The sequence below is a fragment of the Heptranchias perlo genome, chromosome 14 (genome assembly GCF_035084215.1).
Source record: "Heptranchias perlo isolate sHepPer1 chromosome 14, sHepPer1.hap1, whole genome shotgun sequence".
In the NCBI taxonomy this organism is placed as follows: Eukaryota; Metazoa; Chordata; class Chondrichthyes; order Hexanchiformes; family Hexanchidae; genus Heptranchias; species Heptranchias perlo.
In genome coordinates this window covers 16,591,646-16,618,154 of record NC_090338.1, presented here as the reverse complement: position 1 = coordinate 16,618,154, position 26,509 = coordinate 16,591,646, and the positions used below count along the sequence as shown (strand labels likewise).

The following is a 26,509-nucleotide window of genomic DNA, read 5'->3' as shown; positions in this document are numbered from 1 at the left end:
AGGAGTGTGATGGAATACTCTCCACTTGCTTGGATGAGTGCAGCTCCAACAACACTCAAGAAGCTCGACACCATCCAGGACAAAGAAGCCCATCCACCACCCTAAACATTCACTCCCTTCACCACTGGCGCACCGTGGCTGCAGTGTGTACCATCCACAGTATGCACTGCAGCAACTCACCAAGGCTTCTTCGACAGCACTTCCCAAACCCACAACCTCTACCACCAAGAAGGACAAGAGCAGCAGGCACATGGGAACAACACCACCTGCACGTTCCCCTCCAAGTCACACACCATCCCGACTTGGAAATATATCGCCGTTCCTTCATCGTCGCTGGGTCAAAATCCTGGAACTCCCTACCTAACAGCACTGTGGGAGAACCGTCACCACACGGACTGCAGAGGTTCAAGAAGGCGGCTCACCACCACCTTCTCAAGGGCAATAAGGGATGGGCAATAAAAGCCGGCCTCGCCAGTGACGCCCACATCCCATGAACAAATTTTTAAAAATGTCCTGTCCCACCGGCAGGACAGACCCACCAGGTGGCGATATAGTGATATACAGTCAGGAGGGAGTGGCCCTGGGAGTCCTCAACATTGACTCCAGAAACATGAAATCTCATGGCATCAGGTCAAACATGGGCAAGGAAACTCCTGCTGATTACCACCTACCGCCCTCCCTCAGCTGATGAATCAGTCCTCCTCCATGTTGAACACCACTTGGAGGAAGCACTGAGGGTAGCAAGGGCACAGAACGTACTCTGGGTGGGGGACTTCAATGTCCATCACCAAGAGTGGCTCGGTAGCACCACTACTGACCGAGCTGGCCGAGTCCTGAAGGATATCGCTGCCAGACTGGGCCTGCGGCAGGTGGTGAGCGAACCAACACGAGGGAAAAACTTACTTGACCTCGTCCTCACCAATCTACCTGTCGCAAATGCATCTGTCCATGACAGTATTGGTAGGAGTGACCACCGCACAGTCCTCGTGGAGACAAAGTCCCATCTTCGCACTGAGGATACCATCCAACATGTTGTGTGGCACTATCACCGTGCTAAATGGGATAGATTCAGAACAGATCTAGCAGCTCAAAACTGGGCATCCATGAGGTGCTGTGGGCCATCAGCAGCAGCAGCAGAATTGTATTCCAGCACAATCTGTAACCTCATGGCCCGGCATATTCCTCACTCTACCATTACCAAGCCAGGGGATCAACCCTGGTTCAATGAGGCGTGTAGAAGAGCATGCCAGGAGCAGCACCAGGCATACCTAAAAATGAGGTACCAACCTGGTGAAGCTACAACTCAGGACTACATGCATGCTAAACAGCGGAAGCAACATGCTATAGCCAGAGCTAAGCGATTCCACAACCAACGTTTCAGATCAAAGCTCTGCAGTCCTGCAACATCCAATCGTGAATAGTGGTGGACAATTAAACAACTAACGGGAGGAGGAGGCTCAGCAAACATCCCCATCCTCAATGATGGCTGAGTCCAGCACGTGAGTGCAAAAGACAAGGCTGAAGTGTTTGCAACCATCTTCAGCCAGAAGTGCCGAGTGGATAATCCATCTCAGCCTCCTCCCGATATCCCCACCATCACGGAAGCTAGTCTTCAGCCAATTCGATTCACTCCACGTGATATCAAGAAACGGCTGAGTGCACTCGATACAGCAAAGGCTATGGGCCCCGACAACATCCCAGCTGTAGTGCTGAAGACTTGTGCTGCAGAATTAGCTGCGCCTTTGGCCAAGCGGTTCCAGTACAGCTACAACACTGGCATCTACCCGCAATGTGGAAAATTACCCAGGTATGTCCTGTCCACAAAAAGCAGGACAAATCCAATCCGGCCAATTACCGCCCCATCAGTCTACTCTCAATCATCAGCAAAGTGATGGAAGGTGTCGTCGACAGTGCTATCAAGCAGCACTTACTCACCAATAACCTGCTCACCGATGCTCGGTTTGGGTTCCACCAGGATCACTCGGCTCCAGCACTCGTTACAGCCTTGGTCCAAACATGGACAAAAGAGCTGAATTCCAGAGGTGAGGTGAGAGTGACTGCCCTTGACATCAAAGCAGCATTTGATCGAGTGTGGCACCAAGGAGCCCTAGTAAAATTGAAGTCAATGGGAATCAGGGGGAAAACTCTCCAGTGGCTGGAAGTCATACCTAGCACAAAGGAAAATGGTAGTGGTTGTTGGAGGCCAATCATCTCAGCCCCAGGACATTGCTGCAGGAGCTCCTCAGGGCAGTGTCCTAGGCCCAACCATCTTCAGCTGCTTCATCAATGACCTTCCCTTCATCATAAGGTCAGAAATGGGGGATGTTCGCTGATGACTGCACAGTGTTCAGTTCCATTCGCAACCCCTCAGATAATGAAGCAGTCCGAGCCCGCATGCAGCAAGACCTGGACAACATCCAGGCTTGGGCTCATAAGTGGCAAGTAACATTCGCATAAGACAAGTGCCAGGCAATGACCATCTCCAACAAGAGAGAGTCTAACCACCTCCCCTTGACATTCAACGGCATTACCATCACTGAATCCCCCACCATCAACATTGTGGGGGGCACCATTAACCAGGAACTTAACTGGACCAGCCATATAAATACTGTGGCCACAAGAGCAGGTCAGAGGCTGGGTATTCTGTGACGAGTGACTCACCTCCTGACTCCCCAAAGCCTTTCCACCATCTACAAGGCACAAGTCAGGAGTGTGATGGAATACTCTCCACTTGCTTGGATGGAAGCTCGATATCATCCAGGACAAAGCAGCCCGCTTGATTGGCACCCCATCCACCACCCAAAACTTCACTCCCTTCACCACCGGCGCACTTTGGCTGCAGTGTGTACCATCCACAGGATGCAATGCAGCAATTCGCCAAGGCTTCTTCGACAGCACCTCCCAAACCCACGACCTCTACCACCCAGAAGGACAAGAGCAGCAGGCACATGGGAACAACACCACCTGCACGTTCCCCTCCAAGTCACACACCATCCCGACTTGGAAATATATCGCCGTTCCTTCATCGTCGCTGGGTCAAAATCCTGGAATTCCCTACCTAACAGAACTGTGGGAGAACCTTCACGACACGGACTGCAGAGGTTCAAGGCGGCGGCTCACCACCACCTGCTAAAGGGCAATTAGGGATGGGCAATAAATGCCGGCCTCGTCAGCGACGCCCACATCCCATGAACAAATTAAAAAAAAGTACCCTCGGATTCAGGATGGAAAAATCTGACTATTTTCTATTCCTGAAAGTGCATGTGTACGGATGCCAGGGAAGGACAAGATGTGGAGATGCCGGTGATGGACTGGGGTTGACAATTGTAAACAATTTTACAACACCAAGTTATAGTCCAGCAATTTTATTTTAAATTCACAAGCTTTCGGAGACTTCCTCCTTCCTCAGGTAAATGTTCAGGAGCTCCTTGAAGCCTACGCATTTATACATATAGAACAATACATGGTGTTTACAGACTGCCCCTGCAACTGCCCGTTGCCAAGGCAATCACCGTGTTCAGACAGAGAGGTGTCACCTGCAGAACCCCCGAATACACATTCAACAAAAAAACAAACAGGGAAAAAAAACAGAGAAAAAAAACAGAGAGAGGCAGAAACATCCGGAAGGCAGAGAGAGCCAGCAAATGACCCATTATATTAAAAACAGATAACATTTGTTCGCTGGTGGGGTAACGTGTAGCGTGACATGATTGTCACGCTACACAGGGAAGGACAAGATTGGGCTTGTCTTGGGAAGCTCCGTGTAGTTGAACATCCTGCCAACATTCACCATTAAAGCTCACATGCTGGAGTGCAGAATACCCACAGAATCCAGCAAGGTGCCTTCAGGAGAGAGAGAAAAAAATCAGCAGAGAAACCTGGTGAGAGAAGGAAACTAGCGGCAAAGAAACATAGAATCGTAGAAAGGTTACAGCATGGAAGGAGGCCATTCGGCCCTTTGAGTCCAAGGTCTTTATGCAAGAGCAATCCAGCTAGTCCCACTCCCCCACCCTATCCCTGTAGCCCTGCACATTTTTTCCTTTCAAGTACTTATCCAGTTCCCTTTTGAAGGTCATGATTGAATCTGCCTCCAACCCCCACCCCTGGGAGTGCATTCCAGATCCTAACCACTTGCTGTGTGAAAATGTTTTTTCTCATGTCACCTTTGGTTCTGTTGCCAATCACCTTAAATCTATGTCCTCTGGTTCTTGACCCTTCTGCTAATGGGAACAGTTTCTCTCTGTCTAGACCTTTATGATTTTGAATACCTCTATCAAATCTCCTCGCAACCATCTCTGTTCCAAGGAGAACAACCCCAGCTTCTCCAGTCTATCCACGTAACTAAAGTCCCTCATCCCTGGAATCATTCTAGTAAATCTCTTCTGCACCCTCTCTAAGGCTTTCACACCTTTCCTAAAGTGCGATGCCCAGAACTGGACACAATACTCCAGTTGTGGCCAAACCAGTGTTTTATAAAGGTTCATCATGACTTCCTTGCTTTTGTACTCTATGCCTCTATTTATAAAGCCCAGGATCCCATATGCTTTTTTAACCGCTTTCTCAAGCTGCCCTGCCACTTCAACAATTTGTGCACATATACCCCCCCCAGATATCTCTGTTCCTGTACCCCTTTTAGAATTGTGCCCTCTAGTTTATATTGCCTTTCCTTGTTCTTCCTACCGAAATGTATCACTTCGCATTTTTCTGCATTAAATTTCATCTACCATGCCACCAGCCTGTCTATATCCTCTTGAAGTCTATCACTATCCTCCTCACTGTTTACTACCCTTCCAGGTTTTGTGGTATCTGCAAATTTTGAAATTGTGCCCTGTACACCCAAGTCCAAGTCATTAATATATCAAGAAAAGCATAAATGTACATTTTTAGAAAAGGAAACAAATTAGCACTTAACTACAGCTTAGTAACAGCCCTCAAAATTCCAAATGTGGTAACCATTTTTGTACACAGTAAGATCCCATAAACAGCAATGAGGTGTTAATCTGGTTTTGGTGATGTTGGTTCAGCCAAAACGCCTGCAGAACTCCTTGCTGTTCCTTGACCAGTGGTACGGGAACTTTAGTGTCCACCTGAATGCTCAGAACAGGCAGATGAGGCTTTGCTTTAACGTCTCATCCGAAGGATGGGCTCCTCCGACAGTGCAGCACTCCCTCGGTACTGCTCCTCCGACAGTGCAGCACTCCCTCGGTACTGCACCTCCGACAGTGCAGCACTCCCTCGGTACTGCACCTCCGACAGTGCAGCACTCCCTCGGTACTGCACCTCCGACAGTGCAGCACTCCCTCGGTACTGCACCTCCGACAGTGCAGCACTCCCTCGGTACTGCACCTCCGACAGTGCAGCACTCCCTCGGTACTGAACTGTAGTGTCTCCTTACCTAATCTGCATCGAGTGATGCATCATGGGTCTTGAGCACACAACCTCTTGACTCTGAGGCAAGAGTGCTACCAAAAGCACTGAGGCCATAAAGCAAACCAAGCACTGGGATCCATTTTTGGACAGATAGAATTGAAAAGCAGAAGTTGTGTTAAACTTGTATAGAACCTTGGTTAGACCACACTTGGAATACTGTGGACAGTTCTGGGCTCCATATTATAAAAATGATATAGAGCCATTGGAGAAGATGCAAAAACGATTTACAAAGATGATACCAGAACCGAGAGGTTCTACCTATCAGGAAAGATTGAACAGGCTGGGGCTCTTTTCTCTAGGGGTGACCTGATAGAGGTCTTTAAGGTTATGAAAGCGTTTGATAGGGTACATGCAGAGATGTTTCCACTTGAGGGGGGAGACCAGAACTAGGGGCCATTGACATAAGATAGTCAATAATAAATCCAATCGGGAATTCAAGAGAAACTTCTTTACCCAGAGAGTGGTTAGAATGTGGAACTCGCGACCACAAGGAGTAGTTGAGGCAACTAGCATAGATGCATTTAAAGTGAAGCTAGATAAACACATGAGGGAGAAAGGAATAGAAGGATATGTTGATGGGGTTAGATGAAGTGGGGTAGGAAGGAGGCTCTTGTGGAGCATTAACACTGGCATGGACCAGTTTGGCCGAATGGCCTGTTTTTGTGCTGTACAGTCTACATAATTCTATGTAATTTATATTTTTCCCTGTATGTCAAGTGACAGCCAAGAAACTGATGAAAGTTCTTCTTGTTGCACTTGTGCGGCGACTTTTCCCACTTTACACCTGGTGCATGGAGTATTGAAATATGGCAGGATAGGGGCCAAAGCAGATTCTGTCTTAGTTGCAGAAGGGTAGGCTGGGTAACTGTGGTCCCACTAGACATATGAGCAACATATGCAACAAAGAAATTATGTGTTTTTTCCTTTTAAAAAAAAATAAATGTGCCTGTGAAACCCAAAATGGCTGCATCAGAACCGTGGGTTATAACGAATATTGAAAACAATCTATTAGACAAATACAGTTTCATGAAAAAGAGGAAAAACAGCATAAAGCTATCACACAGGCCCAGTTTTACTTATTTTTGGTAAATGTTGATTACATAAGTATTGTTTTAAGTATACCGGCATTTTCACTCTTACTCAGGTTTTTGAAAAGCCCTTGATACAATATTAAGAGAGATACAATCATTATTAATGTAGGGCAGCTTTCACACCCTTGTGTTGATCTAAAAAACTTCAATAAATTAAGTTAAAGAATTGAAAGGTAATTGCAAAAGGACTACATAGTATTATCACATGTAGAACAGAGTCGAGATCAGCAGCGCCAAAGAATCTTAGAATGATACAGCACAGGAGGAGGCCATTCGGCCCATTGTGCCGGTGCCGGAGAGAGTTATGATGAAACGACACGAGAATGAAAGAACATTGAAGTAACATGTCACAAAGGACTATGGTGTGGCTCAGAGGCCAGTCATCACAGCCCCAGGACATCGCTGCAGAAGTTCCTCAAAGAAGTCTCCTTGGTCCAACCACCTTCTGCTACTTCATTAATGACCTTCCTGCTTTCATAAGGTCAAAAGCAGGGCTGTTCGTTGACAAATTTACAGTATTTAATTCCATCCACTGCTCTTCCGACAGCAGAACCTGGACGACATCCAGGCTTGCGCTGATAAGTAGCAGGTAGCATTCGTGCCTCTTCGGTACCAGGCAATGACCAACTTGAGCAACAGAAAGGCCAGTTATCACCCTCTGACCTTTAAAGGCATCACCATCACCGAATCCCATTTCAACAACTCGGGAGGTCACCGTTCACCAGAAGCTTAATTGAACCAGCCATATCCACAACAGGGATACAAGAGCAGGGCAGAGGCTGGGTACTCTTGTGACGAGCGGCTCACTTACTGACACCTCAAGGCCACTCCACCATCAGGTCAGGAGCGTGATGGAATACTCACCACTCTCCTGGATGGGTGCAGTCACAACAACACTGAAGAAATTCAATACCATTCAGGAGTCAGCAGTTTGCTTGATCGGCTTCCCTGGACTCGAAATCCATTCCCTCCACCAGTGGTGCACTATGGATGCAATATGTACCTTCTACAGGATGCACTGCAACAACTCACAAAGATTACTTCAACAGCACCTCCCTTCCTTGCAGCCTCTACCACCAAGGACAACATAGGAATTGCGAGACAAAAAAAGACCAAAGTCCATCTAGTTCACCCTCTACCGTATTGGTGGTCGCACGATACAATGCAAGAGCATGAGTTCCTCAGGGCAGTGCCCAAGGCCCAACTATCTTCAGCTGGATGTTCGCTGATGATTGCAGTGTTCAGTTCCATTCGCAACCCCTCAGATAATGAAGCAGTCCGTGCCCGCATGCAGCAAAGCCTGGACAACATCCAGGCTTGGGCTGATAAGTGGCAAGTAATATTCACGCCAGACAAGTGCCAGGCAATGACCATCTCCAACAAGAGAGAGTCTAACCACCTCCCCTTGACATTCAATGGCATCACCATTGCTAAATCCCCCACCATCAACATCCTGGGGGTCACCAGAAACTTAACTGGACCAGCCATATAAATACTGTGGCTACAAGAGCAGGTCAGAGGCTGGGTATTCTGCGGTGAGTGACTCACCTCCTGACTCCCCAAAGCCTTTCCACTATCTACAAGGCACAAGTCAGGAGTGTGATGGAATACTCTCCACTTGCCAGGACGAGTGCAGCTCCAGCAACACTCAAGAACTTGACACCATCGGACAAAGCAGCCCGCTTGATTGGCATCCCATCCACCACCCTAAACATTCACGCCCTTCACCACCGGCGCACAGGATGCACTGCAGCAAGTTGCAAAGGCTTCATCGACAGCACCTCCCAATTCCGCGACCTCTACCACCTAGAAAGACAAGGGCAGCAGGTACATGGGAACAACACCACCTGCGCATTCCCCTCCCACACACCATCCCGACTTGGAAATATATCACCATTCCTTCATCATCGCTGGGTCAAAATCCTGGAACTCCCTACCTAACAGCACTGTGGGAGAACCTTCACCACACGGACTGCAGCGGTTCAAGGCAGCGGCTCACCAACATCTTCTCAAGGGCAATTAGGGATGGGCAATAAATGCTGGCCTTGCCAGTGGCGCCCACATCCCATGAACGAATCAAAAAAAAGTCGTGGGAACACTACTGCCTCCAAATCGCACACCATTCTGACTTGGACATACATCACTATCACTGGGTCAATATCCTGGAATTCCATACCTAACACGATCATGTAAGGAATCTTACAACACCAGGTTATAGTCCAACTGTTTTATTTGAAAATCACAAGCTTTCGGAGGCTTTCTCCTTCGTCAGGTGAGTGTGGGATTCGGATTCCATGGAAGGGTGGGATTCGGATTCCATGGAAGTGTGGGATTAACCTTCCATGGAATCCGAATCCCACACTCACCTGATGAAGGAGAAAGCCTCCGAAAGCTTGTGATTTTCAAATACAACAGTTGGACTATAACCTGGTGTTGTAAGATTCCTTACATTTGTCAACCCCAGTCCATCACCGGCATCTCCACATCATAACACGATCATGGAAGCACTACCAGCCAAAGGACTGCAGCGGTTAAAGGAGAAGGCCCACCACCACCTTCTCAGGGCAACTAGAGATGGGCAATAAATACAGCCTTGCCAGTGTTGCTCACGTCTCAAAAACAAACAAAAAAAACCCAATGCAACGCAGTCAAGGTATAAATTCCTCATGCAGAAGATGGTGAATATGTGAACAGCCTACACAGGGAGTCAGGGCAAATGGACGATGCATAAACTTCAACATGATGGATACTTTTTTGGTAGATGACGGTTGTTGAAGGGTATGAGAGATAAAATGGGGTAAGAAATCTGTAACGTTTGGAATATTCTTGTGTTTGTGAAGACACTGCGACAATGGTGGTGGGGGGGGGGGGAGCGGGGGAGCGGGGGGCGGGGGGGGGGGGGGGGGAGTACATCGAGTGATGCATCATGGCTAAGAATGGTCTCCTGGAGCTTGCTTGGGTGCGTTAGTGCACGTGGGAAGAATTTCCTGGAGTTTTTCCTGAAATTGGCCACAGGTTTTTTTTCCCTCTTTTTTTGTTTTTGAATCCCTTAGGAGATAGAGCGACTGGCGATTGGGACGGGTTACACTGTCTGAGAGGATGGGCATTGACGGTTTCATATCTCGCCTCACCCTTCTTGTATGCCAGCATTCATTTATTCTATGCTTGCCTGACGTTTTCCAGCAGAGAGTGAGATTTGTGAATAAGTATCTTTTCAAAAAAAAACACACACAAACTCTTCAATACGTCACAAGCCCAATATTTTCACCTTAGAAAGACAGACAGGCTTACATTTATATAGCGCTTTTCATGTCCAAGTGTTTTAGGTGTTGGTTGAGGGATAAATGTTGGCCAGGATACCAGAAGAACTCCCCTGCTCCTCTTTGAAATGATGTCGTGGGATCTGAGAGGGCAGACTGGGTCTCAGTTTAATGTCTCATTGGAAGGACGGCACCTCCGACAGTACGGCACTCCCTCAGTAGTTTAAAATAGAAATGCCAGCCCAGATTATGTGCTCAAATCCCTGAAGTGGGCTTAAACCCACAATGCTCTGACTTTTGTTCTGAGGCGAGAATGCTACCACTGAGTCAAGGCTGACACCTTGTCGGCAGTCTCAAACACATTGTCAAAGGGATGTTAACAGTTTAATGCAACGTCACGCATTAAACACTGTACCATTTTAGTTAATAGAAAACAATATGGAACAGACATAGATAATATGATCACTGTGGTAGGAATGAGCTCACTGGAGAAGCTAACGCCAGCTCTAACGTCAATATTATTTTCTACCCAGCTGTGCAGCCACAACCGTTCCAACATGAAGATGAATTTTATTGCTACTGACACCTCTATGTGCCTGTCTTCTCTTTCCCTTCCCGCACGTAGCAATTTTCAATTTTCAATTTCCGTGGAAACTGACCAGTGCAGGATAGGAAACGTATCAAAAACATGCCGGCTACGTTGCGTCAGGGAATGCAATGGAAAGAGTTACGCCAACTGCTGTTGCCAATCGCAACTACCGCATTGCTTGAGTTTACTACTACGCTGTAACAAGGCGCTGAGCTCAACGATATTTGAAAAAATACAACAGTCATTGCTGTTTCCATCCCCCCCCCACCACCCACCCCTCGTCCGATTCCGGTAACATACTTCAGGGTAAAGCACACAGACTAGCAATCATCTCTCAATCTTTGCAACCAGTAAGTTCACGAGCTCTGCTGCCATTTTGTGGTCGGCACCCCTAATGTGTACAGCACTCCGTTCAATTTCTCACCTGATAAGACTCAGATGGTTCCCAAGAGCTTGCATACAAAATCTGTTGGCTGAAGGGCAAGAAAGGGAACCTCACTGATTACCACAGAACTTCCAATTACTAAAAATGGCAAGAAAAGTCCCTGGTTTATTGAAACGTAAGGGTTGTTCGGTAATTTCACAGAGGCTGCAAACTGTCTAGCCAAAAATTTAGAGTTAATCATTGAACTTTTCCAAAAGGGTGCACACAGAAAAATGTGCATTTGACAGTTAAAGCTGCAACACCCCTTAAGATCTTTAATCATAAAAGCTTGTTATTTAATAAAACAAGGTTTAAAACAGGGCCCAATGGGGTGGGTTTTTAAAACCCTTGCAATGCAGACTGAGATTCTCCATCAGAATTTCACTCTTCACTACAAATGTTTTCATTTTTACTGTAAAAAAAAAGTCCCATTTCAAATTTATAACGAGTTGGATGATTTTCATTTGGTCTTTTAGTGGATTTCAGGAATGGCCTTTTTGTTATCAAAGTTAAATCAGGGTATTGATCAATGATAAGGGCTTGATAAATATATGGATGCTATTCCTGTCTATAACATGGGATGATACCGATTATTCACAATGTGTGTTCAAGAACTGATATTTTTAGTATGTCTCGGGAGAAAGGTCATTGCTGGGTACAGATACTGACAAGTCATGCTCCAATCTCTCTCACATTTGGTCTTTTACTGACAACAAATCTTTTCCAGGGTGGGGAATAAGCAATAAATTTCTGTATGGCCCACGTTCAATTTTCTTTCTGATTTCACTGTCTCCTGTAGGGTTCATTGGAATACTTGTACCATATATTATGATGTGGAGATGCCGGTGATGGACTGGGGTGGACAAGTGTAAGGAGTCTTACAACACCAGGTTATAGTTCAACAGCTTTATTTGAAATCACAAACTTTCAGAGCTTTGCTCCTTCGTCAGGTGAGTGAAGGGTTCCATAAAGGCACAGCATATATAGTCAGAGAACAATGCCTGGTGATTACAGATAATCTTTCTAACTGCCTTTTATCACACCTCGGCAGAGAGATAATCACAGCAATCAAAGGAGTGGGTGATGTTCAGACAGGTTAGTCGGAAACATTACATCCAAGAATACTGAATACACAAAGGGTCAAATCATAAAGACAGAGAGAGAGAGAGAGAGAGAGAGAGAGAGAGAGAGAGAGAGAGTTTTCGCTGGTGGGGTTACATGTAGCGTGACATGAACCCAAGATCCCGGTTGAGGACGTCCTCATGGGTGCGGAACTTGGCTATCAATTTCTGCTCGACGATTTTGCGTTGTCGTGTGTCTCGAAGGCCGCCTTGGAGAACGCTTACCCGAAGATCGGAGGCTGACGAAGGAGCAAAGCTCCGAAAGCTTGTGATTTCAAATAAAGCTGTTGGACTATAACCTGGTGTTGTACGACTCCTACCATATTTTATGACATTCATGTTTTACAATTTGGGTTGGCCATCAACTCTTATTGTTGAACCTTTTCTACTGTAGCTTGTAAGTCATTTAAAATTTAAAAAATTAAACCGTCAGGAGTGCTTCTATCACGTTTATTGCAAAAAGCCATGAAAATGACCAGCTACAAAAGTAAAGCCACACATATTTGTCACAAATCTGACACTGTGACAATTACCCAGTTTACACTATGTTTGAGAGAGGGGAAGTAACAGACTTCGACTGATTTAGAAAGATAGTGGAAAATCTATCTATGGAACACTGGAGCTTTCTAAGCATCATTGACTTAATCAAGAGCATCTAATCTCAGTGTGGGTTTCCAGTGGCCGGGTGTTCACAGCAGAAAGTTTAATCTTTTAACTAGCAATACACATTCAATAATAAATGCATACTGTAAAATTAAATAAGGATGAGAAAAAAATCTTTTGTTTGAGAGAGAAGTGCTTTTGTTTGGGAGGGGAAGTGACGGGATCGGGTGCAGTGTTGGTTTTACAACCTGCCTGATTTTACTCTCCATTGAATTCAATGGGTGAGCTATAAAACTGGCGTTCCACCTGATCCTGTGGGTTTCCCGCCTGATGAGTTAGGTTAAAAGTATGCCCATTGTATCTACTTCTCTACTCCTTCAATCACAACACATCAAATCAAAGGATCATTTATCACAGGTAAACCAGCTCTATTAAGTAGTTTTGATGCAACTCGATGTAAAAGTATGCAATTAACATTCACAAATCCACATCCCTCTATGCTCACAAACCACGTGAGCGAAGAGATCAGGATTCAATCTTATTATCCACATTTGACCCTTACCATCAATTATTGTAAGGAATCTTACAATACCAGGTTATAGTCCAACAGTTTTATTTGAAAATCACAAGCTTTCAGAGATTACCTCCTTCATCAGGTGAGTGAGTCGACTCACTCACCTGACGAAGGAGGTAAGCTCAAATAAAACTGTTGGACTATAACCTGGTGTTGTAAGATTCCTTACATTTGTCCACCCCAGTCCATCACCGGCATCTCCACATCATCAATTATTGTGTTTGTAGTCATTTACTGCAATACATTAAAAGTCCTGTATATAGCGCACACTTCCTGTAACACCATAACGGTATGCTCCTTCCATCATGTGTGCTTGTCACACATAATTACCTTACATAGAATTACATAAGTGCAGCACAGAAACAGGCCATTTGGCCCAACTGGTCCAGGCCAGTGTTTCTGGTCCACACGAGCCTCCTTCCATCCCTCTTCATCTCACCCTATCACAATATCCTTATATTCCTTTCTCCCTCGTGCTTATCCAGCTTCTCCTTAAATGCATCAATGCTATTTGCCTCAACTACTCCTTTGTGGCAGCGAGTTCCAAATTCCCACCACGCTTTGGATAAAGAAGTTTCTCCTGAATTCCCTATTGGATTTATTAGTGACTATCTTATATTTATGACTCTAGTTCTGGACTCTCCCCCACAAGGGGGGACATTTTCTCGATGTCTACCCTATCAAACCCTTTCATAATCTTAAAGACCTCTATTAGGTCACCCCTCAGCCTCCTCTTTTCTAGAGAAAAGAACCCCAGCTTGTTCAGCCTTTCCTGATAATTATATCCTCTCAGTTCTGGTATCATTCTTGTGAACTATTTTTTAAACTTTCTCCAGTGCCTCTATATCCTTTTTAAAATATGTGCACAGTGCTCCAAGTGTGGTCTATCCTATTTATACTTACCATGCAAGTAGCTTTGAGTAAGTCCTCCCAGCTCTCAATTTATCTCTCCAAAGTTGGTGGCACTGTGCTTCACAGGGTCACCTGTCAGGGCGTCAGCCGTGGCTCAGTTGGTAGCATTTGCACCTGAGTCCAAAGATTGAGAGTTCAAGTCTCACTCCAGAGACTTGAGCACATAATCTAGGCTGACACTTCAGTGCAGTACTGAGGGAGTGCTGCACTGTTGGAAGTGCTGTCTTTCGGATGAGTTGTTAAACCCTCTCAGGTGGACATAAAAGATTTCTCAGACACTATTCGAAGAGCAGGGGAGTTCTCCCCGGTGTCCTGGCCAATATTTATCCCTCAATCAACACCTAAAAACAGATGATCTGGTCATTATCAGATTAATCTTTGTGGGAGGTTGCTGTGTGCAAATTGACTACACTTCAAAAGCACTTCATTGGCTGCAAAAGGCTTTGGGGTGTCCTGAGGTCATGAAAGGAACTATATAAATGTAAGTATTTCTTTTATTTTACTAAAATCGGGCCTCTCACCTCTCTCAGCATTTTCCAGAATGGTGTGCATTACATACTAAATAGTATTACACAGAATGTGCAGCACAGAAACAAGCCATTTGGCCCAACAGGTCCATGCAGTCTTTACGCTCCACACCAGCCTCCTCCCTCCCTTCTTCATCTAACCCCATCAACATATCCTTCTATTCCTTTCTCCCTCATGTTTATCTAGCTTCCCCTTAAATGCATCTATGCTATTCGCCTCAACCACTCCCTGTGGTAGTGGGTTCCACATTCTAACCACTCTCTGGGTAAAGAAGCTTCTCTTACAGTTTTTGTTTTTGACCTTCTTTCAAATTAAAAAGTGGTCAGGAGTTGCAAAGGATGCCGAGGAGCATCCTCCCGGTGCCACATTGTTCCACCACCACCGAACAAATATACCATCTCCCCACTTTGAGCGATCCAGAGCAACAAGAAGTGTAAGCACTTTGCAACCTGGATGAGGACGAACGCTAAGACGAACCCAAGGACTTTGTTTTATTCCCACTTCAGCAAATCGTGCAATCGACAGCCTGCGGTCCAAGCCATATCCCTCCCACTACTTGAAATCACCAGCTTGCAGTCCTGCCAGATATCTCCCTCAGATAAGTCTGAGGTCAGTGAAGCTAAGAAAAATGGACAGAAAGATAGTGTGAAACCATAGGACTTTCCCTTCAGTACTACTAGACCCGGATACCGTCCTCCCCCGTGCTGATAGACCATCACTGCTCCCTGCCTAGACCCTATCAACCCTGTCATCCTAACATGCTACCACATCCTGGGGCCCTCTGCTACCCGCACCTCTCCCTAATGTTGCCAGACCATGGGAGCTCACTGCCCGGTGCTGTCAGACTCAGAGCCTCTGCCAGTATGACTGGTACCCCGTCCTATCCTCAGTCCTCCATTCCCCAACACCCTCCCTGAGTCGGCACTTGCTTGAGCTTCACCCATTGCTGACAGACCCTGGTTCGTCTATGAATGCTCCCAGACACTTGCTCTCCTCCTCTTCCACAGAGGCTGCCAAACCCTGCCTCACCAAGGAGGTATCCAGTAAACCAAATCAGATATTCCACCCCCTCTGCAGTACTGCCATACCCCAGAAACGTCCCCAACACTACTGGCGCAGGTCCCCAAAATCCCAGGGCACAAGATAAAAATCGACTTATTTAGTCACCATAGGTCAGTGGCCCTGATAATACTGTATGTACTACATGGCATTAGGTCCCTACTGTTACAAAGTAGCGTATCCTCTGACTCGCTGTGCCACAGGGTTTTCTCTAATATTTCACTCAGAATTGAAGTACATTTCTAATAGTTATAACTCATGTATTTTAGCGTACAATATACAAGCAGCTGCAATATCACCACATTCCTCTTGGTGGCAACCCTGAGGTGCTAGAAGTCCCCATTTCCCACAGCACCATTAGCAGGAACTAGGTGCACTAACTAATAAAAGTAAGTTATTAAATGCAGTTTTGTAAATAAACGAATTGTCAAATATTGAGATTTACTGCACTCTATCCTATGGAGGAGACGAGAGAGATTTTCTGAATCAATTTAATAGTCCACCTTGCTGGATCACACCAAAGGTGTGATTTGTCTTATCCTTTGAATACAGTGTATCCCCCACAGTCCAAGTTTTCAGCAGAGAGTGTGGCTTTGGGAGAGGGACAGGGAACGTAATCATGGAGCGGGGAGGGGGGAGTCTCTTTAAGCACGATAACCCAGACAACGTTACTTGCTTCCCCACCTGCCCGTTTTCCCGGCATTCCCCATGAGTTCCAGGCACCTAAGCCACTCATCCATTTTTATCAACATGTGGGGAACTATACTGTAAAATTGAAGAATAAAGTATTACATTTATTTTGAAGTTATCAAAATTCAAGAATGTTTCACCAATGAAAACCAAGCTCAGCAAAGGCTGCAACTGGAATATTTTCCAGGTTGGTTAAGAATTAACAATTTCACAAATATAAGTTGGGCCTGAGGGTCTTTGGAGAGCCGAAAAAGCAAGCTCAAATAACCTATTTAACTGTGTAGAAACGAAGGTGGTTCAATCAAATGGTGTCGACAGTGCTATCAAGCGGCACTTACTCACCAATAACCTGCTCACCGATGCTCAGTTTGGGTTCCGCCAGGACCACTCGGCTCCAGACCTCATTACAGCCTTGGTCCAAACATGGACAAAAGAGCTGAATTTCAGAGGTGAGGTGAGCGTGACTGCCCTTGTCATCAAGGCAGCATTTGACCGAGTGTGGCACCAAGGAGCCCTTGTAAAATTGAAGTCAATGGGAATCAGGGGGAAAACTCTCCAGTGGCTGGAGTCATACCTAGCACAAAGGAAGATGGTAGTGGTTGTTGGAGGCCAATCATCTCAGCCACAGGACATTGCTGCAGGAGTTCCTCAGGGCAGTGTCCTAGGCCCAACCATCTTCAGCTGCTTCATCAATGACCTTCCCTCCATCATAAGGTCAGAAATGGAGATGTTCGTTGATGATTGCAGTGTTCAGTTCCATTCGCAACCCCTCAAATAATGAAGCAGTCCGAGCCCGCATGCAGCAAGACCTGGACAACATCCAGGTTTGGGCTCTTAAGTGGCAAGTAACATTCGCGCCAGACAAGTGCCAGGCAATGACCATCTCCAACAAGAGAGAGTCTAACCACCTCCCCCTGACATTCAACGGCATTACCATCGCCGAATCGCCCACCATCAACATCCTGGGGGGCACCATTGACCAGAAACTTAACTGGACCAGCCATATAAAAACTGTGGCTACAAGAGCAGATCAGAGGCTGGGTATTCTGTGGCGAGTGACTCACCTCCTGACTCCCCAAAGCCTTTCCACCATCTACAAGGCACAAGTCAGGAGTGTGATGGAATACTCTCCACTTGCCTGGATGAGTGCAGCTGCAACACTCAAGAAGCTCAACACCATCCAGGACTAAGCAGCCCGCTTGATTGGCACTCCATCCACCACCCTAAACATTCACTCCCTTCACCACCGGCGCACTGTGGCTGCAGTGTGTACCATCCACAGGATGCACTGCAGCAACTCGCCAAGGCTTCTTCGACAGCACCTCTCAAACCCGCGACCTCTACCACCTAGAAGAACAAGAGCAGCAGGTACATGGGAACAACACCACCTGCATGTTCCCCTCCAAGTCACACACCATCCCAACTTGGAAATATATCGCCGTTCCTTCATCGTCGCTGGGTCAAAATCCTGGAACTCCCTTCCTAACAGCACTGTGGGAGAACCTTTACCAGATGGACTGCAGCGGTTCAAGAAGGCGCCACCTTCTCAAGGGCAATTAGGGATGGGCAATAAATGCCGGCCTCGCCAGCAACGCCCACATCCCATGAACGAATAAAAAGAAAAATCAAAGGAAAGCAGCCACTAATGACAGTGCTTCGTAAATACTACAGGAGCACTCTCAACCAACCTGAGACAATAAATCATCTAAATGAACAAACATTATTAGGAGAGATGAGGACAAGGTTCCCAGATGATCTCTCACCTATAACAGGAATTTGGTTTTTGATGCTGAAAATTCTGGAACCCTCCTCCCACACTAGGAGACTGCCAATTTGCTTATGAGGTGCTGATCTGATATCATGCTTTTGCATCCTTGCTAGCTCCTTTGTTTAGGATGCTTTTACCTCATTGTGTAAGGGCCTGATTACACTTAGATGATAATGAATTACTTTAAGAGTGGGGCAACCTTTTTTTTAAGCTCTACCTTGGAGGTTGTACAGTGATTTTTTTTTTATTTTGAAGTCCAACTTTTCATCAATTTGATCTAAAGAATCATCTTTCGCCGCAAGCAAACTCGAACAATTACCTTGGAAGAAGCTATAATTGTAGCTTAGTGTTTGGATCAATGTCAGAACCAAAAGGATGTGCAGCTGGAGATGCTGACTTCTAAGACTTCAGGACAAGAGCTGATTGGACTGGTAAGGGACTGCTGACTGGAGGACAAGCTCAATGAGAGGTTGAGTCAGACCTCAAACTCTCAGTCACAGACAATGCAAATATACTGATGGGCTGAGTATACTCCACATAAATATCTTGCATGCTAACTATAAACATTGTGCTTTATACATGAACATTACTATTACTATTACTATCTGGATATAATCCCCATCTGAACCAGTAATCTTGGTGGCTGTACTTACTTCATCTTAAATAGTTTATCCCTGGACTGATTGATCTCTTTAGATTTTTCATAAATCCAGTCTTCCAGTTGTTTCTTGTTTGGGAAATGCCCTAACAGTGCTACCAGTTCCTCATTGTGTCTTGACTTTATTTTCCTGATCTGTTCCTCTTTGTCGGTCTAAAACAATAGATGTAAAGTTTGCATAACTACGAAAAAATAAGGCAAAAGAAAACGCCATTTGCATCAGCAGTGATTCAAGCATACTTAAACTAAAAGCAGAGAGAATAACTGAAGTCACAGCTTCGGAGATTCAGAAAATACTTAATCTCCAACACAGAAGGAAAAGATGCCACCGTCTAATCAAAGAATACTGAGTCAAGTTTCAGCACATCTTCAATTCTCAATGAAATTATTTGTCTAGCTCCCTTTACATCAACATAACCATTTTTCACTGTGATCTATCCCAGGTATTAAGCTTGGGAATCTTCCCAGTCAAAATAACTCAGCTCTTCTGCTGAGTTCAAAACAGACTCCAGGCCTTTCAAGTTAAGGCAGGGTGATCGGGGGTCATGTATATTGGTCAGTGAGAAATATTTTTGGAACAGAGAGCTGACTCTGGTTGAAGGCTGAAAATGAGTTGACCAAAGTAGCCCTCGGTGGGCTGACGCTGAGACACAAAGTATTTGGCAGGACAAAACAAGTCACAGCTGGCCAAGCAAAAATAAAACCTTGTGAAGCTTCAACAAGAGTAAATCAATTTTTGAAAAAGTTATTACAGAACTATTATGTAGCAGTGGTGAAATATCAGCTATGGCAGTAGAAAGCCTAGCAAGTATTCATCGGAAGGCTGTTGCCTGCTGCTCTTAAGATATTAGGGACATTTCATTTGCAGACAGAAAATTTTGGTGCACCATTATATGAAGGACCAAGTGGGGAAGATTCTGTGCTTTTTCCTCCAAACCCTGTGATAAAAAATGGAGCATTTTTATCGATGGTTTGCTAATTAATTCATTCCCTTTTCTTGGGGGGTCATAGTATACTCAGGGCTAAAATTAAGTGCTACTAGCTGCTTCAACGAGCTGAATATCTTTCCAGTGAAAATAATTTTTCAGCTCTTTTGCAGAGTATTAGCAATTCAAACATCCCATGTGATTGATATCCTGTGTATCTTATTAAAATAACAGGTTTGATTGACAGCCAAATCTGAGGTGAAGCCTTGGATCGGGTCAGTGAAGGGGGAAAGACCATGATTCTTTGTAGTCCCTTTGACGGACAACTCGGTAGCCAACAGTTTCAGATTGTGGGCTTATATTTGGCTGCCGGCACTCAGCTGACCAGTCAATCTGAGGCTGTCAGGGATTATGAAGCTAATCAGAGGGTTTTGTGGCAAACCTTTAATCACGCAAATAGTGAGTGACTATCAAATTTTAATGAGGGTTAATACAGTATATGTGTTTTTGTTGTTTTGACATTGAGGGGAATAGCAAATTTTGTAATTATTGCAAATATATTGTTTGTACCAAGTACTGTTCATTTACTGGTTTAATGTTCAATAAATTTGTCCGCTGCTTTATAACCTGATTTCTGCCTTCTGAAGTTGAGAGATCACATGGCAGTATGTGACACATCTCAGTCAGCCAGAGTTCAGTGGCTGGGCTTCTCTGCACCACCTCTGGGTCTCGCTACATTTACCAGAACATTAGGCAGGTAAAGGTAGACTCTGATTCGTAGGGGACACGTGCTTCACTTACGAAAGTGGGAAGTGATGCTGAGTCTCAGAAAATAACTAGTCTGAAAAACCCTGTCATTACACCTCACCTGGTGTACAGCTGAGGAATCCTTTCTGCTCAATATAAATGGAGTAGACCAAACGGTTATAAAGGGCTTTGGACGACTGACAACAGCATTATCCAAGTTAGACTTCAGATGATGTCATAAATTAAAAGAGTAAAGGGCAAGGTGTTTGTTAATTATCTGAGTCGCAAGAGCTTGAAGTCAAATGCTCCTTTTGACAGATGTCCCTATTTTATCATACAGTACTAACTACAGAACAATTAATTAACCATATAGAGCAGAAGAGAGAGAGAGATATCCACATCCATGTCTACCTTGTCTTTTTTCAGCATTTCCATCTGAGTTCTAGTTGTAGTGTGCAAGTTTAACATCTCCATTTCATAATCCAGTTTCCGCAAGGATTTGTCTAGTTCTCCCTTCTCTTTCTGCAAATCCACCACTTCAACCTTCAGGCCCTCCACATTACTGTTGGTTTCTTCACATTCAAGGTCACGCTCCTAAATAGCAGACAAATTTAGCAACGAGTGAGAAGTCACAAAGATACCTGAAACCGTTAGGGATATGGTCAGTAGAAAAAAAAGTGCTGGAAAGCAAAAGAGCATTAGCAACTTCAATGTCACCATTTAAATAGAAATCTAATTTCCCATAAATTGATTATTTGTATTCCATAGATCGACGAGAGACAGGAGCAACCAAGATACTTATTCTTCGGTCCTGACAATTTTTCTACTGTTCTGTATTGTTCCCTCCCAAATTTATAACCCCTCTCCCAAATGCATGTTCATTGGTCATTCCCAGTTTACATTCCCATATTGAGATGTTTCAATTGAGAAACTTCACCCCTCTCTTCGAACCCCCATGCAGATGGGTTTCCACTGGTCTGTTGAGTTGGATGCTTAACTGAATATAATACTCTCACTGGAACCTGAGAATGCTTTTGCAGGCATGTAGAAAATCACTACAGTTATCAGTCATTGACATTAGCCCTTTGATTATGACTAACACAGATTTTGTCAAAGGAAAAACTATTCAGGATCATTTTTGTGTAATAGCAAGTTCTTAAGGATGAATGCAACCAACTGAACCCCATCATCGCCTTAATCACATTCGTTGCCTTACATCCCATTACATTATAACCAACCTTCATAGCAACAACAGCTTGCATTTATACAGCCCCTTTAACAGAGTAAAACGTCCCAAAGCACTTCATAGGAGCATTAACAGACAAAATTTGACACTGAGCTACACAAGGGGATATTAGGACGTGACCAAAAGCTCAGTCAAAAAGGTAGGCTTTAAGGAGCATCTTAAAGTAAGAGAGAGAGGTAGAGTGGTGGAGAAGTTTAGGGAGGGAATTCCAGAGCTTAGGGCCTAGGCAATTAAAGGCACGGCCGCCAATGACGAGGCAGCATTCAACTGCTCCAACAATGCTCTAATGGACCCATGCATTCTCAAAACAGTTCAGCTTCTCAGATGTTCAACAGGATCCAGCCCAGCTTCCTGGGCTATTTTTCTTTCACTTTAATTTTATTTTCTTGTCTAATTTCTTTTAAACTACAATTCTTTCATTTTGGAAAAGACCCATGTTAAAAAGAATCAGAGCATGGACAAGATCAGACAACTGTGGATTTTTATGCTTGAATCATAGAATTACATAGAACATACAGCACAGAAACAGGCTATTCGGCCCAACAGGTCCATGCCAGTGTTTACGCTCCACACAAGCTTCCTCCCTCCCTCCTTCATCTAACCCTATCAGCATATCCTTCTATTCCTTTCTCCCTCATGACCTTATCTAACTTCCCCTTAAATGCGTCTATGCTGGTCGCCTTAACTACTCCTTGTGGTATCTAGTTCCGCATTCTAACCACTCTTTGGGGTAAAGAAGTTTCTCCTGAATTCCCTATTGGATTTATTAGTGACAATCTTATGTTTATGGCCCTTAGTTCTGGCCTCCCCCGCAAGCAGAAACATCTTCTCTACGTCTACCCTATCAAACCCTTTCATAATCTTAAAGACCTCTATCAGGTCACCCCTTAGCCTTCTCTTTTCTAGAGTCCCAGCCTATTCAGCCTTTCCTGATAGGTATAACCTCTCACTTCTGGTATCATCCTTGTAAATCTTTTTTGCAACTTCTCCAGTGCTTCCATATCCTTTTTATAATATGGAGACCAGAACTGTTCACAGTACTCCAAGTGTGGTCTAACCAAGGTTCTATACAAGTTTAACATAACTTCTCTGCTTTTCAATTCGATCCCTCTAGAAATGAACGCAGTGCTTTGTTTGATTTTTTTAATGGCCTTATTAACTTGCGTCACTACTTTTAGCGATTTGTGTATCTGTACCTCGCGATCCCTCTGCTCCTCTACCCCATTCAGGCTCTTATTTTCCAAGGAGTATGAGGCCTCCTTATTCTTCCTACCAAAATGTACCACCTCACATTTATCTATATTGAAATTCATTTTCCAATTACACACCCATTCTGCAAGTTTATTTATGTCTTCCTGTATTTTGGCGCAGTCCTCCTCAATATACCGCCCAATTTGGTGTCATCTGCAAATTTTGAAATTGTACTTCCTATTCCTGAATCCAAATCATTTATGTAAATGGTGAACAACAGTGGTCCCAGCACAGATCCTTGTGGAACACCGCTTCCCACCTTTTGACGGCGTTAGTAACTACCTTTAACCCCTACACTCTGTTTTGTAGCCAGTTTGCTATCCATTCTGCTACTTGTCCCCTGACTCCACATGCTCTGACCTCAGTCAGAGTCAACAACTTACATAAAAAATTACTAATGCTCTGGGATAATTCACTAACTCAGTAACAATTTAGCAATCCAAATACAAAACTGGATATATAATGGCTAGATATATATGATGTGCATACCATAAAATCTTTATATATGATAAAAGGAACCTAACTAACAAGGAACAATGAAATAAAAACAGAAAATGCTGGAAGCACTCAGCAAGCCAGGCAGCCTCTGAGGAGATAGGACAGTCTGGTTAAATGTTTAGAACTGCAACACCTTTCGGTGAGAGGTTCAATGAGACAGAAGGAACGACAGAAAAGTATTGAGGCTCGAAGCTGTCAGAAGCAGCAGGTGGGAAAGGATCAGCCGAGAACTGAAGTCCAACCGAAAATAGGCACTGCTCCTGATAAAATCATTTGAATCATGTACTCATAATGAGGTTTGTTCTCCTGCATCAAAGTGGGTGGGAAGAATTCTTAAATTTGTGATAGGAAGCTATTTGTGACATTAACTAATGCGATTTGAACCAATATGATCTTATCAAGATATCTACTGCAAAATTCAAACAAATATATTTGTAGTCATCAAGGTCAGTGCTCTTCCACACTGTTATCATTGGCATGAGCGTTAAACATTTTCTTTCCCCACAACTGATGGGAGCACCACCTACTGCACAAGAGTGTGAAATTTCCACCAGCCTGTGGAATCTCTCGGATTCTGCTAACTCAAATACCAACTTATGGGGAGTTTTGTGCTGTGGCTTTGTGCCCACACTGTTCAAAACCATTTTACCACAACCAACTAAAGAAATTTTTGCCTGCTCAATCACAGCTAGATTCAAATACAGGTCCCTAAAGCCCAACAATCATAGCTGGATTCAACATAGTGCACAATCCCATCAATCACAGCTTGATTCAAACTTGAATCCCAGTCACTGATCTCACTCACAGCTGGATTCGAACACAAAACCCCCAGCCCACACACAGCTGAATTCAAATATGGATTCCAATTCCAGCATAGCTGAATCCAAATCTGGATCTGAAATCCAATCACAGCTTGAATCAAACACACATCCCTAAAGAGAAGAAAGTGTTTTAACCACTGGACAATCTTTTCCATTTTTCCTACTCTCATACTCACTCTTTATTAAAACTACTGTCAGCACTCTTCTGAACTTTCTTCCTCGTTCATCCTAATAAACTGTCTCACATGCTCTTCCCCCAGAACCTTTACTGTGTTGGAATCACAACTTTTAAAAATTTCTTTTTAATTATATCAGAATATGAATTATCAGGACTATATGATGCAGCCTAAAACCCTAATTGCTTTCCCCAAAGCCACCTCATGCTGCTTGTGCACCATTAACGATTGATCAACTATTTTTCTGAATGTTGTATGTTGCTATGAAGCGATATTGTAGAAATTCCATCAGGTAACAAGCCATAAAAAATAAAAAAATAATTTTTAAGCTGCCACCAATAATAGTTGATGCCAATATCACCACAAAGCCCCTCCAAAACTATACGTGGCAGTGACATTACCCCACTGCATACCACTTTTGAATATGCTTGTCTGGGGGCAAAAGATGCATTGCTGTTACCATATTTACAAAATGAACTCCTGACATGTAGAATTTCAGATATCTCCTTTTAAAAAATAGATTAATTTCCCTCAATGCCACAGTTGGTAAGTGCAGGCCTGGTCTGTTATAAGGAGGGTCTCGGGTTTAATATCTGGTCTGTACTAAATTAACTGATTATCAGCTTGGAGAGGAAGTGAGGATGCTACATTTGATCTCATCACCCAGGGTGCTGGGGGGGGGGGGGGGGGGGGGGGGGGAAAGAGAACTGCCAAATTCCTGCTCCTAATCACTATCAAATTAGCCCTTCTGGAAAATGCATGGGTGAGGACAGAATTGGGTTCAGCGGTGATGGTCTCCATCACCAAATAACCTAAGAATAAATTAGGATACGAAAAATGGTCCCCTGCTTGATGAACAGGAGGGCTGCCAGGTTCAGGGATGAGAAAAATATCGTAGGAAAGTTAAAGGTTTGACACAAATCTGGTTGCTAGGGATCGTTTATAGAATTTAAAGAGGAAACAGCCAATTTCCTGATCTTTTTCTCCAAACGTACCAAATTCTTTTGCACTGCTTCAGTCACTGATTTCCATATTGCATCAGTGTCGAAGTTGGTTTCCATGGAAAACAGTTGGGCAACAGCCATTTGCTTTGAGAGTTGTGATATTCATGATCATAGATCCAAGAAACTCCCTGGAGTTTCTGATCAGCGAGTCCTCAGAAAGTAGCCTAGTCCCATGTTTGCAATGTCACATGCCAGCAGTCAAACTTCTCCAATGAGCATGAGTACTAGTGCTAATTGGGAATTAAATCTCAGATCAGTTTCAACATGGAAGTGGATGACTTGACCAGACCCAAAGTCAAAGTCAACATTTGAAAGATTGATAATGCCACTACATCAGTTAGTGTCAATAGCCTAGAAGCCTTAGTTACACATCTGATATGAAGGCCAGTCAATGTCAGGCCTCATGGTGAACTTTATATTTGTTCTGTTACTGATGCTGAAGAAATCAGATACAGGCAACCAAGGACCCCTGTGTCTTCTGGAACTTGAGTCCACAAAGCAAGTTGCTTAGCCGGTACATATCTGGAAGGATGAATGAACCTTGCTTCCAATCAATAGCCTGACCCGAAGACCAGAATAACATTTGAGACTTCAGATTCAACCAGAATTGCTTTTGGACCTTCTTGATGCCCACCAAAGAAGAGAGTTGAGTGAAGCTCTTTTGTTAAATTTGTAACAAGCTTCACAACTTTGGAAGTCATGCACCATGAGAAGGTAAGGTATCTAGATATCATGAGCATCACAAAAAGGATCCGTAGGTTTAGAAGAAGAGGGGAGGGAGGATGTTCGTGTGGCGCATAAATGCCGACATAGACCAGTTGGGCTGAATGGCCTGTTTCTGTGCTGTAGACTCTGTAATTCTATGTAATGATATTTAAAACAGATCTTAAATCTTGCATGAACCAGAGGACAAAGACCCAGCCAACCATCAGTGAACTGACACAAGCTGCAGTAAACTACAAACTTGAGTGTTGAACAAAAGAAGACTATAAACTTTACAGCTGATGCAAAAGTTTGCAGTGAGCTACAGAAAAACCTTGCGAAGTGTTTTCCTGCACCATTATGTTTCAAAACCTTGAAAGTAAAAAATTTACAAAAACTTTTCTATGCTTTGCATTTGCATTTCTCAAGGT

The 26,509-nt window shown here is 44.3% G+C and overlaps 1 protein-coding gene across 2 annotated transcripts in view; it reads right to left on the bottom strand.

The window, feature by feature from the left end:
* Positions 1–26,509, bottom strand: part of rad50 (RAD50 homolog, double strand break repair protein) — a 143,003-nt gene that overhangs the window by 79,024 nt on the left and 37,470 nt on the right. For both annotated transcript variants that reach the window (XM_067996065.1, XM_067996066.1), the window contains 2 exons: positions 20,792–20,974; positions 18,703–18,860 (listed from right to left, as the gene is read on the bottom strand). In XM_067996065.1, coding sequence (XP_067852166.1) covers positions 18,703–18,860; positions 20,792–20,974 — 341 coding nt within the window. The remainder of the gene's footprint in view (positions 1–18,702; positions 18,861–20,791; positions 20,975–26,509) is intronic.